This window comes from Cetorhinus maximus, chromosome 21, assembly GCF_964194155.1.
Source record: "Cetorhinus maximus chromosome 21, sCetMax3.hap1.1, whole genome shotgun sequence".
In the NCBI taxonomy this organism is placed as follows: Eukaryota; Metazoa; Chordata; class Chondrichthyes; order Lamniformes; family Cetorhinidae; genus Cetorhinus; species Cetorhinus maximus.
Genome location: NC_135899.1, coordinates 77869758 through 77885586, shown reverse-complemented (window position 1 = coordinate 77885586; position 15829 = coordinate 77869758). Strand labels below are relative to the sequence as shown.

At 45.1% G+C, this 15829-nt stretch overlaps 1 protein-coding gene across 3 annotated transcripts in view; it reads left to right on the top strand.

Annotated features, from left to right (window-relative positions):
- LOC144696025 (PR domain zinc finger protein 1-like) overlaps positions 1-15829 on the top strand; it is a 116192-nt gene that overhangs the window by 63541 nt on the left and 36822 nt on the right. For 2 of the 3 annotated variants that reach the window (XM_078567199.1, XM_078567202.1), the window contains exon 2: positions 6275-6506. In XM_078567199.1, the coding sequence (XP_078423325.1) occupies positions 6336-6506 (171 nt within the window). In that variant the 5' untranslated portion in view covers positions 6275-6335. Of the gene's footprint in view, positions 1-2345; positions 2455-6274; positions 6507-15829 lie in introns of those variants that run through there. The other variant, XM_078567200.1, reaches the window with a different exon arrangement.

Below are 15829 nucleotides of genomic sequence, written 5' to 3'. Positions count from 1 at the left end.
AAAAAGGGTTCTAATTATCGAGGGACCTTTTTTAAAAGGGGCCAGGATATTGAGACTTAATCTTTAAAAAGGATTTCTGATATTTTGGCTTCTTCCTTTAAGGGGGTCAGGATGTCCATCCTCCTCATTTAAAAGTTGTTCACATATCAAGACTTCCTCCAGTAGCTGTCAGAATATCTAGGCTTTCTCTTTAATATATGTTTGGATGATGAAATTTTCTCGCTCAAAGGTGCCAAAACAAAAAGACAATAGCAAATTGGCTTCCTGTTTCTGGACTTTGTTTAAATGTCTCTGTGTATCTCACTGTCTGTCTACTAATTAAATTCCTGTCTGACTGACTATCCTCAGGTAGAAAGGAAAATTACAAATGCTGAGAATGCACAACTGTTGAGTCAGAGACTGAAAGAGAAAGGCTAGATTAATAGATGTGGTGGGGACTAATATCAGAACTGACATTGAACAGAGGCCCGAACAATCCCCATCCACCACCACCCTCCTCCGTTTGGCTGAACTTGTTCTCTCACTGAACAATTTCTCCTTAAACTCCTCTCAAAAACTCCATCCCATTCTCTCAGTTCCTTCCCCTCTGTTGCATCTATTCCGATGATGCCACTTTCCAAAATAGCGCTTCTGACATGTCTTCCTTCTCCCTTAACCGACGTTTCCCACCAACGGTGGTTGACAGGGCCCTCAACCGTGTCCGACCCATCTCCCGCGCCTCCGCCCTCACACCTTCCCCTCCCTCCCAGAACCATGATAGGGTCCCTCTTGTCCTCACTTATCACCCCGCCAGCCTCCGCGTTCAAAGGATCATCCTCCGCCATTTCCGCCAACTCCAGCATGATGCCACCCCCAAACACATCTTCCCTTCACCCCCCCGTCGGCATTCCGTAGGGACCGTTCCCTCCAGGACACCCTGGTCCACTCCTCCATCACCCCCACACCTCAACCCCTTCCCACAGCACCTTCCCATGCAATCGCAGAAGGTGATACACCTGCCCCTGTACTTTCCCCCTCCTCACCGTCCAAGGGCCGAAACACTCCTTTTAGTCTACTGCTCCCAATGCGGTTTCCTCTACATTGAAGAGACGAAACGCAGACTGGGTGACCGCTTTGCAGACCTTCGGTCTGTCCTCAAGCATGACCCAGACCTCCCTGTCGCTTGCCATTTCAACACTCCACCCTGCTCTCATGCCCACATGTCCGTCCTTGGCCTGCTGCAATGTTCCAGTGTAGCTCAACCCAAACTGGAGGAACAGCACCTCATCTTCCGACTAGGCACTTTACAGCCTTCCGGACTTAACATTGAGTTCAACAACTTCAGATCATGAACTCTCTCCTCCATCCCCACTCCTTTTTGATCCCCTTTTTCCAAATATTTATTTTTAAAATTTTTATATATATATTTTCCCCACCTATTTCTATTATTATTATTTTTAAAATTTATTTCCGTTCATTGATTTATCCCCACCTTTTAGTCTATTTTGGCCTTTCCTCCCACACTATCCCCTCCCCCCACCCCACCCCCACTAGGGCCATCTGTCACTTGCTCATCCTGCTTTCTATTCTTAATGTCACCATTAGCGCCTCCTTTAGCCAGTATCACCGCCATCAACACCCCTTCGACCTTTTGTTTATGACATCTTTCACAATCTCTCCTTTGCCTCCACCTATCACTGGCCTTCTATCCAGCTTAATCTGTCCCACACCCCTTAAACAGTATATATTTCACTACATTTTTACTTCTCTTTAGGTCTGAAGAAGAGTCATACGACTCAAAACGTTATTCTCTCCAGAAATGCTGTCAGACCTGCTGAGTTTTTCCAGCAATTTTTGTTTTTGTTTCAGAACTGAAACTCGTCCCCACCTGAAACACTATTATCCTTGTCTTTCAGGTGCTGGGAACCTGACCTGTGTTTCCTGCATCTTCCTTTTGCGTAGAGCAGGACAGAATGAGACAGGGAACATGACCCCAGCAGCCTGCCTTCTGACCTGATGACGATGTGTGTTGTATTGGGAGCAATTCACTTACTAAACTGGTGGGAAAGTAATTTATTAATGTTAGTTTCACAATGGAATGAACAATTCTATGCATCAGGGCCTGAATGTTTTTTTTTCAGTGTGATTCATAATATGGGGAGACGAGGAGAAAGGATGTTCAATGACTCATCCAATCAGGCAATGAATAATTTGTTCGCCTTGTAATTGACGAGGGGAAGGTGGGGCACCATGAAGATGGGTAGCCAATGGCGGCAGCGTGAAGGCCAGGTGGTTGGAGGCTAGAAGTCATGTGACTCCAGGAATATGTACAACCAGGGTGACAACTGTGGATGCAGGGCCCAGCTGGAATAATACACATCTTAGACCCTCACCTGTATGGCTTTCACCAAAATACTGAAGAGTTGGCATTTCCGAGACCTAAATGGTCATCAGCAGGGGCACTCCCTGGTTCATGTGAGTGCTCACTGTTGAGTTTTGAAGTAAAATTTGTTTTCAGAGATAAGATCTTGGACATTGTGCCAAACTGATATCTAATCAAACATGAGTGAGTAATGATAGTATCAGCTGACACTAGCTCTGTGGGTAAATATACTGCCTGGTGTTGACGCTAAGCCATGGACATCAGGAAGGTCTTTGGGTTCAATCACTAGTCAGAACTGAGCTAGCTGGATCCCACCTGGAGAGGTGTGTGGGGGTGTTACAGCTGGAGTTGTCAAAGGGTTAATCAGCCATGGTTCCTGCTCCTGATCATTATTATCCAGTAGCTGTGTGTGTGTCTGGCTTGGGTGGCCTAGATAGGGTAGACAAGAAGGATGTGTTTCTCCTAGCTGAGGGGTCAATTACCAGGGGGTAGAGATTTAAGGTGATTGGTAGAAGGATTAGAGGGGGCATGAGAAAAAATGTTTTCACCCAGAGGTTGGTGGGTGTCTGGAATTCACTGCCTAAGTTGGTGGCTGAGGCTGAAACGCTCAACTCATTTAAAATGTACCTGGATCTGCATCTGAAGCACTGTAACCTGCAAGGCTATGGACCAGGTGCTGGAAAGTGGGATTAAAATGAGCGGCTGGTTTCTTTTTTCTCTTTTTGACCGTCACAGACACGATGGGCTGAATGGCCTCTTTCTGCACTGTAACTTTTCTATGGTTCTATGCCTGTGAGGTCCCTTGTGGTCAAATGGCTTCCACATCACTTAGTACCTAGACTCAAATGTTAAGAATGCCACTTGATTGAAGTAGAGAAATCATACACAGCAATTGTCAGTGAAGCCAATTTTCCCTTTTGGTATGGATTGTGATTGATTTAAAATCTTCACTCTAAGGAGAGATGGGGGAGTGAGAAACAGACTGGCCTCCGGTGCATCCTCAATTTTAATTGCTTCATGATTGGTGGCTGCGCCTTCAGCTGCCTGGGCCCTAAATTCTGGAATTCCCTCCCCAAATCTTTGTGCCCTCTCCAACCCCTCTCTCCTCCTCTACGACATTCCTTAAAAACTACCTTTTTGACCATTCTGTTAGTCACCCATCCTAATATTTCCTTATATAGCTTGGTGACAAATTTTACCTGATAACTGCTGCTGTGAAGCACTGTGGAATGTCATTAAATGTTCGCTATAAATACAAAATGTACGCTATAAATGCAAGATGTTCTGAATGGAAAGTAATTTTGGATGGTGTGTAACGCAGGTGTACAGTCCGACCTGGTTGGTTACCCACTGGGCAGGGCAGGTTAAAATTATACCCCCTTGGTTTCAGTTACCAGGATTAGATTTGTTTAGAAAGTTATTGGAGGTGTACTCTGTTTAAAAGAAAAACTGATCCCAGTTGAGAAATCCCATAAGGGCTTGGAGTGGAAATCTGGAGCTGGATCAATTATCCAATCCTTGTTAATTCCAGCTCAGTCATTGCACTTACCTCTTGGATAGAGCATTAAAGCGTCTTACAGAAAATCTCGCCCTATCGTTGCTCTGCATCCGGTTCTGAGAAACATTGCCCTCGTGTGTTGACACCGAGCAGGTCAGGCTTCTCCTGCGGAGAGAACTGGCATGGTGATACTTTGGGTGGGGACCCTATATCAGATCATTCCTCGCTGGTGGACCTCTGGGTGAAGCACAATACAATGGAGGGACCTCCAAAGATTTCTGGCTCACGTGACTTGAGCTCATCCAAAATTCTGCTGCCCATATTCTAATTTGACCCAAGTTCTGTTCACCCATTGCCCTGGCGCTCACCCACTTACCTTGCCTCCTGGTTAAGGAGTGCCTCAAATTTTAAATTCTAATCCTTGTTCTCAAATCTCTCCATTGCCATGTCTCTCCCTACCTCAATAAACACCTCCAGTCCTCCAGCCTTTCGAAATCTCTGCTTTCTAATTCTGGCCTCTTGCATGTCATGGGTTTTAATTACTCCACCATTGGTGGCCATGACTTCAGCTGCCTAGGCCTTTAGTTATGGAATTCCCTTCCTAAACCTCTCTTCACCTTTACGACACTCCTTAAAACCTAACTCTCTGGTCATGTTTTATGTCACCTGAGGTAATATCTCCTTATGTGACTCAGTGTCAAACTTTGTTTGCTGATGCACCTGTAAAGCACTTTGGGAAGTTTTAGTACTTTAAAGATGTAATAAATCAAGATGTTGCTGTGTAGAGGGAAGTAGCATGTGTAATTGTAATACTATTGAGGTGTTTAAAATGATAAACAAGATTCAATAGATGCATCCAGAGAAACAACCAATGGGGCACAATCTTAAAATTAGAGCCAGGCTGTTCAGAAGTGAAATCAGGAAGCATTTCCCCACAAAGGGTTAATGGCAATGTGGAGCTCCATTCCTCAAAGGGCCGTGCAGGCTGGAGCTCAATTGCAATCTTCAAGACTGAGATTGATTGACATCCTTACTCAACAGAAATCGAGGGATATGGAGCAATTGTGGGCAGATGGAGTTAGGACACAGATCAGCCATGATCTAATTGAATGGTGGAACAGGCTCAAAGGACTGAATGCCCCCCTCCAGTTCCTAATTAATGGGCACATCAGTCGAATCAAGATACTTGAGAGGTTTCTATAGGGAACCTGGGCAAGAACAGTGGGTTACACTTGTACCTATGGCTCTCCCATGCTTTCCCCTTTGTCTGTGATAACTAATTGGCTTATTGAAAATCATCATGGCAGCAGGTTCCAAATTGTGATGATGGTCTGTCACCTCTGATATTCACCAGTAGATACAAACAGAAACCGATATGATGTTCTATTTGCTAACATTGGCTGGTCAGTGAATCAAAATTAGAAATCAATTTGCTGTGGATGTGGAAGGTTTTCATTTTAATAAATAGATCCCCCCAAACCATTTCATCTCTACTTCAAGGGCAGACACCCACCTACCTAAGGGCAAGAAGCTCTTCTTTGAGATGGGGTGTAGAGATACATAAAATGGATATCCATTTTACTTCTATGTACAGTAACGTGGAGCCATTGCTAGTTGTTTGGCTTTTCAATTAAGTTTCTTTAGAAACCATCAAATCTTTAGTCCTGATCTCATGCCCCTGCCCCATTCCCTGATCTCACACCCCTGTCCTTCCAGCTCTCTTTCCCCCTTTTTTAGTTAGGGAGCTGCACCAAGCTGTGGAAAGATTTTGAGGCCGGTCCTAATTGGAGATCCTCAACTAGCTGCCCTCCTTAAGGCAGGCAGGCGTGTGCAGTGTTGGTGAGGTTGCTGGGTGCTGGGTAAACATTCCCTTTGACAACAGCTTGGAGCATCATTTATTTCTCAAGTCTGCACAACCATCAAACAATAATAATAATTAGGTGTTAGCCGTGGACATTATTCTCTTGCCTCTGAGTCAGAAGGTCTAGATATTTGAGCACATAATCGAAAACTGACACGCCCAGTGCAGTACTGAAGGGGTGCCACACTGTCTAAGATGCTGTCTTTTGGATGAGTCATTAAACTGAGTCTGCCCTCTCAGGTGGTTGTGCAAGGTTGCCTGACACTGCAGAAGAGCAAGCGCATTCTCCCTGGTGGCTTGGACCAATATTTATCCCTCATCCAACATCACTAAGGTCAATTATCTACTAATTTTATCTCATTGCATTTGTGGGAGCTTGCTGTATGCAACTTGGCTGCTGTGTTTCCTATATTACAGCAGTGACTATACTTCAGGAAGTACTTCATTGGCTGTGGAGCCTTTTTGAGATGTCCTGAGGTTGTGACAGGTGCTGTAGAAATGCAAGTTCTTTCTTTGCTTTCATATTTTTCCCCGCATTTTTTTCACTTTGCAGGTTCTCCGATGTTCTTGGTCCTGTCACCTTGGAGCGAGTGAGACACTGAGAAAGTAGAAAGATGAAAGCTGAGGTCTCGGACATGAGCCAATGGAGAGAGGTGGATTTGGAAGAGAAGTGCACCTACATTGTAAATGACCAACCGGTAGACCCAGTGAAATATGCTGAGATCCCTCTGGCCAGAGCCTCCATACCCCGAAACCTTACCTTCAAGTACACAATCACCAATGAGGTAAGTTCCTCTGAGCCCAAATGGCCAATATCTCAGAGCATCAATTGGTAACCTTGTGATTAACTTTGCAGCAATAAATTCAAATTCAGATAGAATATGCTGCATGATGTTTATTTCTATTTGATAAGACTCATTCATTTTTATTTTTGGAATGGGCCACTGGCAATTCGATATTTATTGCTCCTCCCCTGATGCTCTGCGGTCAAAGCTACAGCAGGAGAGCAAGAGATCCCAGGTGGAAATTCACCCTCTATGTGACTGACATTTTCATTAGATATAGTAAAACATCCAAAGTATGAGCAACAGGTATTGTAGACGGAGATGAACAACCTGAGGCGAAATAAGAACAATTTTCTGCAGCGAGTTATTGCGATCAGGAATCCACTGTCTGCAAGGGTGCTGGAAGCAGCTTTAATAATAACTTCCCAAAGGGGATTGGACAAATACTTGAAAAGAAAAAAAAATTCAGGCTTATGGGAGGTGAAGAGGGCGAGAATGGGACTGAGTGGATAGCTCCTTCAAGGAACTGACAAAGGCACAATGGGCCGAATGGCCTCTTCCTGTGCTGTAAGATTCTATAATTGCCCTGAGTTTACAGATTGGTGAGGTTAGGCTGGCACACTGGCAGAAAGCCCAAGGAAATTCTGTGCAAATTCTTAGAGGGAGGGGGTGGGGGGCTTTCAATTCTAGACGTTTTAAAATTAATTGGATTTTTCATTGATTAATTGAAGAAATCAATTGCATTTAAATTCCACCAGCTACCATGGTTTCTTTTTCTCCCTCTCTCTTTATTTCTCTCTCTCTCTCTCTCTCTCTCTCTCTCTCACACACACACACACACACACACACACACACTCTTGCTTTCTCAGGCATGCGCACACACACTCCCCCACACGCACGCACACTCACACTCTCTCTCATGCGCGCACACTCTCTCTCATGCGCGCGCTCTCATGCGCGCACTCTCATGCGGCACTCTCTCATGCGCGCACACTCTCATGCGCGCACACTCTCATGCGCGCATTCTCTCATGCGCGCACACTCTCGCGCGCGCACACGCTCTCTCATGCGCGCGCACGCTCTCTCATGCGCGCACACGCTCTCTCATGTGCGCACACGCTCTCATGCGCGCACACGCTCTCTCATGTGCGCACACTCTCTCTTGCGCACACACTCTCATGCGCGCACACTCTCATGCGTGCACACGCTCTCTCATGCGCACACACTCTCATGCGCGCACACTCTCATGCGCACACACGCTCTCTCATGCGCACACACTCTCATGTGCGCACACTCTCTCTCATGCGTGCACGCACTCATGCGCGCGCACACACATTATCTCTCATGCACGCGCGCACACACTCCCTCATACGCGCGCGCCCGCTCTCTCTCTCACGCGCGAGCGCCCGCTCCCTCTCTCACGCGCACGCACTCGCTCTCTCTCTCACGCACACATATACTTGTTCCCCCCCCCCCCGCAGGCCCCGCAGTTGCTCCTCCAGGCGGGCCCTGGCAACCTCTCCCTCTGCTTTCCCTGTGGGCCCCAGCAGCCACTCCCTCCCCTTCCTCTGTGGGCCCTGTGGCAGTCTCTCCCACTAGTGAGCTTATCAGCAGCAAACGCAGAAGTGGAAAGACCTGTAATTGCAGTAGCAGCCCCTTGCAGAATCTTTACTTCACTTACCTGTCTGACTGGTATTTTGAACAAGGGTTCCAGTAGCCACATAGAATGGCTTCAGGGGCCACAATCCAGCCCATGGGTCATGCGTTGGACAAGCCTGCATTGGACAAAAGCCTAGCTATCCCTCTCTGGTGGACATAAAAGATCCACCGGCACCATTTTGAAATACAGCGGGGGAGTTGTCCCTTGTGTCCTGGGGCTAGTGTTTACCATTCAATCAACACCTAAAACAGATTATCTGGCCATTATCCTATAGCTGTTTGTGGGAGCTTGCTGTGCGCAAATTGGTTGCTGTGCTTCTTAGTAATGACTACAGTTCAACTGTACTTAATGTCTGTAAAGGGCTTTGGGATATAATGAGATTGTAGAAGGTGCTGTAGAAATCCATGATTGCTTTCTATTGTCAGATTTAAGCAGACGTCTATTTAAATTGGGTGAGATGCTCGATGATGTTTGAAACTTGAAACTAGCATCAGGCAGGCCTTGGATGGGCAAAGTGCAGCTGGGTCCTGGGCACCAAGAAAAGTCAAAGCCCCTCCACGTCCCCTGATTTCACCCCCCACCCCCCACTCCCCACTTAGCTCTTGTGTGCCCTGGATCACAGTGGAAGTGCGGAGGTGGAAAACCCAGTGATCAGGGATGGGATGCACCCTTTCTTATTTCTCTGGGCTCTTTGCAGGGGGGTGGGGCCTGTCTTTTGCTGGGATCCTCCTCTGCCCAACCCTTTCATCACCTCGCCCTTTCTACATTTTTGGCAGTTGAAAATCACCCCTAAGACAATCATCAGATACAACAATGGTGAGGTACAATCATTGCAGGTGAGTACAAGACAGAGAGAGACAGATATTCACAGGCACACGGTGCTCGTGGGAGGTTGGAGGGGGGAGCAGATTTTTGGCCTGGATAATTTCACTGACCTATAATGGAATAATCAGAGTTTCACTAAAATACAACACGTGAACGGTTAAATAGACTGAGCCTTTATTCTCTGGTGTTTAGAGACATGAGAGGTGATCACTTTCAAACATAAAAAATTTTTACAGGGCTCAACAGGGTAGATGCAGGAAGGATGTTTCCCCTGACTGGAGGGTCCAGAATCAGGGGACACAGTCTCCAAATAAGTAGAAAGCCATTTTGGACTGAGATGAGGAGGAATTTCTTCACTCAGAGGGTGGTAAATCTTTGGCATTCTCTAACCCAAAGGGCTAAGGAGGCACGTCATTGAGTATGCTCAAGACAGAGATCGATAGATTTCTACATGTGAAAAATATCAAGGGATACGGGGATCGTGTGGGATAATGGTGTTAAAGTAGAAGATCAGCTGTCATCTCACTGAATGGTGGAGCAGGCTCAAAGGGCTGAATGGCCTCCTCCTGCTCCTAGTCCTTATGTTCTTATGTGAAAGGTGCAGACGAGTGTTCCAGCTGACGCGCAGCCTATACTAGTCGATAGCAGACTGCTCTGTTGCTCCATCCAGACACGTGACCATTGCCTCAACAGGATGCTAATGACATCAGGTGATAAGGGGATAGCAAGGGAAAATGGCATTGAGTTGGAAGATCAGCCATGATCTAGTTGAATGGCAGAGCAGGCTCGAGGGCTGAATGGCCTAATCCTGTTCCTATGTCTCTATGCATAGCTCTTCTGAGAGTATTGGCCTATATTATGGGCTCAAATCCTAGAAATCCTTAACTATAAAGATGCATAAACATTGTTTGTTTTATTCCCTTGAGGTTAGAAGGTTGAAGGTATGTCTGACCAAAGTACTTAAAATGTTAGGAGTCAATAGGGTAAATATGGAGAAACTATTTCCTCTAATGAGGAAATCAAAAATAAAGGGGCATAATCTTAAAGTTACAGCTAGGCTGTTGAGGAGTGAAGCATTTCTTCACACACTGAGCACTGGAAATCTGGAACTACACCAACCCCTCTACACCCCCGCAAAAACGGCTGTCAATACTGAGATAGATTCCTGTTGGGGAAGCGTTTTGAGGGATATGGAGCAAAGGGAGGCAAAGGGAGTTGAGATGCAGATCAGTCATGATATAATTCAATAGTGAAGCAGGCCTCAGGGACTGAATGGCCTCCAGTTTATAATGTTTCTAGTACGAAGCTAGCACTAAATAGACAATCCCATGCAAGGGAGACACAGAGAGAGTGAGGATTGGTGTTGGAAATGGAAATGTTTCAAAATAATGCAGTATGAGAGATTTGGCCTGAGACACATTAGTGGGACAGTGTAGAGGGAGTTTTATTCTATATCTAACCTGTGATGTATTGCCCAGGGAATTTATGATAGGATAGTGTAGATGGAGCTTAATTCTGCATCAAACCCATGCAGAACCTGAACTTGGAGTGTTTGGTGCAAATGTTGGGTAACTACAAAATGAGAATGTTCTATTCCCAGACTGCCATCCCTCATGTTGAACTTCAAATTGCACAAAGAGAAAGTGTGCTTTTATGTGCATGTGTGTATATATATATATATATATGTGTGTGGCATCGGTTTTGAACAGTGGCCTAAGTGTGTTGGTATATTTCTAATAATGTAATGCAGAGATTCCCAGACCTGTACATGCAACAGCTTCAAATCCAGGTATAGATCCTGCAGGACTGCTGGGGGCGGGGGGGCTGTGGGAATAAGTGAGTTTGAAAGAGTGGTGACTCTTGATACAGGGACTTCTGTCTTTAAGAGTCTGTCTCTGTCAGCCTCCAAGTGAGTTCCCAGTTAAGAGCCAGGAATGAAAGGGAGACAGAAAATGATTGTCAGTAAACCGCGTACGTGTCTGGGTGTGGAATTTCCTTGCCAGGACAAGTAAGTGCCAATGAGTCACTTGTGGTGATGTCTTTTTGAAGAGTATGAGCGGGTATATTATGTCCTTGAGTGTTATGTGAAAACACATGATTGCTCCAAGGCCCCACCTGCTCTCTCTCCAGTGAATGTAATAGATCCCATGGTCCTATGGTTCTCCCTGATGTACTGGCCAATATTTACCACACAAACAGCTGAATATCTGGTCATTTATCACATCAGTACAGCAAAGAGAGCTCCGTGAAACACCACAGAAACAATTGAATTTGATCAAATTGCTCACTGCAAAATGAGCCTTAAGACAGGTTGGTTACATCCAGACTACAGGTTAGCTAATTGATTCACCCAGTCTCTATTGACTCTTCCTGCTTGGCGTCCACTGAAAGTATGAGGCAAAAATCCTTTCCATCAGTGAAAAAGTCAGCCAAATGGGAAATCACAGAAATAAAGAACTTCTATGGTGCCATTCACAGTCTCAGGACATCCTAAAGTGCTTTACAGCTAATGAAGCACTTTACAAGTGAAGGCAATATTGCAATGTAGTGAAGGCAATATTGCAGTGTAGGAAAGGCTGCAGCTAGTTTGTGCAGAGCAAGAACCCACAAACAGGAATGTGATAAATGACCAGATATTCAGTTGGTTGAGGGGTGAATATTGGCCAGGAGACCAGGGAGAACTCTCCTCTTTTTTGAGTAGTGCCTTTTACATCCTGGAGAGAGAGCAGATGGGGTCTCGGTTTAGCATCTCAAGTAAAAGCTGGCACCTCCAATAATGCTACACTTCCTCAGTAACTAGCTTTTTGGTCATATTTCTGACTAATGAACCAAGGCTGATACTAACTGGCAGAAGAAATTCCATCAGCATCCATTCTTCAGAGAATAAAGAGACCTGCATTGTCATTGTTATTCTGCTATAGACAGGGATCCCTGCAGATCTTATTGAAATGCGTATCACTCACTTCAGAATGACTCTCCTTCAGAATGGTTCATAAGCCAGCCCAGCAGTCTGTTGGTTAACTTCCACTCTGGCCTGCTCCAGAGTGTGGGCGGAACAGACATTTCAGACAATAGGCAATTGCTATTTCTCATCCATGCTTAAAGGTAATGTAGACTACTCAACTACACTGTCCTATCAAACATTCTCAAAGCAGGTAGGGACAGGTTAGACATAAGGGTAAAGCTCCCTCTACATTGTATGGTCAAACACTCAGGGCAAGTACAGCACAGGTTAGATACGGAGTAAAGCAAATAGAGCTGTAACAACTGGCATTTGTATAGCACCTTTAACTTAAAATGCCCCAAGGTGCTTAACAGGAGCGCATTACCGGACAAAATTTGAGGCTGAGCCTCTTAAGTAGATATTAAGGCAGGTGACCAAAAGCTTGGTCAGAGAGGTAGGTTTTAAGGAGTGCCTTAAATGAGGAGAGAGAACTCAGAAGGCAAAGAGGTTTAGGAAGGGAACTCCAGATCTTAGAGCCTTGGCAACTGAAGGCCAATGATGGAGCAATGAAAATTAGGGACACGTAAGAAACTAGAACTGGAGGAGTGAAGAGATCTTGGAGAGTTGTAGGGCTGGAGAAGGTCACACAAATAAGGAGTGGTAGGATCATGGAGGGATTTGAAAACAAGGATGAGAATTTAAAATGGATTCATTGTCGGACTGGAAACCAATGTCGGTCAGTGATACAGGAGAGGAGCAGGGCTTTTTGTGAGACAGGACACAAGCAGCAGAGTTTTTGGTGTGCTGATGTTTACAGAGGCTGCCCAGGAAAGCATTGGAATAGTCAAGTCTGGAAGTAACAACAGCACAAATGAGGGTTTCAGCAGCAGATGAGCTGAGGCAGGAGTGGAGATGGGTGATGCTGTGGGAGAAGAAACCTTGGACCTCCCTTCTCCTGGGCTTCCCTCTTCTCCTGTCACTGCCTTTCCCCACCCACCCCTCCCACTGCCCTCGGCCCTCCTCCGATAGCTTCACAGAACCACTCCTGAAGGTCTCTAGTGGCGCCCTCCTGCCATGCTCACCTGGTACTGCCACGTGATTGTCACTGGGTTTGGGTCCAACTTTTTAAAATGAGGAAGTCAGCCAGGGCTTTGCACAGTCAAGCCTGATAGTGGTCAAGTTTGCCCCTCCACTCACCCCCGCTCCATGTTAAAATCAGGGCTTATGTTGAGGGTACAGGGCACATTTTAGAAATATGCAGATGATTTAAAAAAATTTGGAGCTAGAGTAAAGGAAAATAACAGGCTTTAAGAGGGATTAACAGGCTGGTGGAATGGGCAGCACATGGCGGATAAAATCCAGTGCAGGAAGTGTGAGGTGATACATTTTGATTAGAAGAATGAGGGGAGACAATACAGACTGAAGGGTACAATTTGAAGGGGCTGCAATAATAGAAAGACCTGGAGCTGTTTGAGGGTAAATCTTTGACAGTGGTGGGACAGGTTAACAAAGCAGTTTATAAAACATATGGGATCCTGAGCTTAATAAATAGAGGCTTTGAGCACAAAAGCTAGCAAGTTTATATTGAATCCATATAAAACACTAGTTTAGCACCAACTGAGTATTGTGCCCAATTCTGGGCATCACACTCTAGGAAGCTTGTGAAGACTTTGAAGAGGGTACAGAAGCAATTGACTAGAATAGTTCCAGGAACAAGGAAGTACAGTTGGGTGGATAAGCTGGAGAAGCTGGGGTTGTTCTTAGAGCAGAGAAGGCTAGGAAGAGATTTGGTGGAGCTGCTTAAAATCATGACCAATTAGGTAGAGTAAATAAAGAGAAACTGTTTCTAATGGCTGTAGGGGCAATAACCAGAGAGCAGAGATTTCAGGTAATTGGCAAAAGAACCAAAGGCAAGATGAGGAAAACCCTTTTCTCACTGCATGTTGGAATCCACTGACTGATAAGGTGGTGGGAAATAGATTCATCAGTAGTTTACAAAATGGAATAGGATACTTGAGTATTCCAAAGAGTGGGACTAACTGGATAGCCCCTTGAAAGATCCTGTGTAAACTCAATGGGCTGAGTGACTTTCTGTGCTGTACTGTTGTATGATTTTATATTTTATGTGGAATATATAAAATATACAAAACATGTAGCAAGACTTTTTAAAAATTGGACCATGCTCCACATTAGAAACTCTGGAGTATCAGGGACACTTGGAAGAAGTTGTGACCGATGTTGTGAGGCTGCAACAGGCTTGCAGTTCTCAGAAGTTTGATTGTATCATAAAAAGAGAGCCCCAGTCAGTTGGAAAGTAAACAGGAAGCTGCTCTTTCCTTTGAATTCATTCGACTAATATAGCTACTACGGCCTGTCAGTTTTTCTGTTTGTTGCTGCGTGCGGGGATTTCCTTCACTGCAACAATAGCTGGTCTTGGGTTACTGGCACTGAAGCACTAATAATCCCACAGTGTTTCCTATTTGCCAATCCATTTGACCCAGTGCGTCTTTGACATTCTTGGGCTGGTTAACCACACAAAAATAGAAAGAAAGAAACAACTTTGCATTTGTATAGCACCTTTCACCATCTCAGGATGTTTCAAAGCACTTCACAGCCAATCAATTACGTTTGAAGGGTAGTCAATGCTGTAATTTAGGGAAACCTGGCAGCCAATTTCCACAAAGCAAGATCCCACAAACAGCATGCGATACTCCATTTTTAGCGATCTTGCTTGAGGATAGGTATTGGTCAGGACACTGGGGAGACTCTATTCCTCATCCTGAAATAGCACCATGGGATCTTTTGCATCCACCTGAGAGGGCCTGAGTTTAAGATTTTAACTGAAAGACAGCATCTCAGACAGAGTAGCACTCTTTCAATACTGCCCTGGAAGTGTCGGCCTGGATCTTTTGATTAAATTCCTGGAGTGAGTCTTCAACACACGGCCTTCTGACACAGAGTTGAGCGTGTGGCCCACTGAGACACAGCTGACAACAGATGGGAGCCTTGTCTATCATTTAAATGCCAATGCTTTCCACTGTGTATTCCATCCATTATGTTTAATATATGTGCAACCCTCAGACTAAGGTTACCATCATTCTAGGATCTTCCTGCAGTCTCCAGGAATTGATGATTAATCTCCAAGATAGTGCTGTGATCAACCCTGGAGAAAAATCATAGAGACAATAAAAAAAAGTTGAGTTTTATTCATTTTCTTTGAACATTCATTTATTGGCTATAAACATATTGGAGTTTGGAGGCTGGAAGTCATGTGATAAAAACTCGAGGAATATGTGTAACCAGAGTTGGTAACCTTACCTCAAACAGGGTAAATAACTTATGACTTCATAATTGACAACTGGTTGGAGTCATACCTAGCACAAAGGAAGATGGTTGTGGTTGTTGGAGGTCAACAATCTGTCCTGAGTCATCACTCCAGGGGTTCCTCAGGGTAGTGTCCTCGGCCCAACCAGCTTCAAATGCTTCATTAGTGACCTTCCTTCCATCATAAAGTCAGAAGTGGAAATGTTTGCTGATGACAGCACAATGTTCAGCACCATTCTTGACTCCACAGATACTGAAAAAGTCTGTATCCAAATGCAGCAAGACTGAGACAATATTCGGCTTGGGCTGGTAAGTGACTAGTAACACATACATCACAAAAGTGCCAGGCAATGACCATCTCCAACAAAAGAAAATATAACCATCTCTGCTTGACGTTCAGTGCCATTACTGTCACTAAATCCCCCTCTACTAATATCCTGGGTGTTGCCATTGACCAGAAACTGAACTGACCAGCCTTCTAAATACTGTAGCTACAAGGAAAGGTCACAGACTGGGAATTCTGCCGTAACTCACCTCCTGACACCCCAAAGCCTGTCCACCATCTACAAG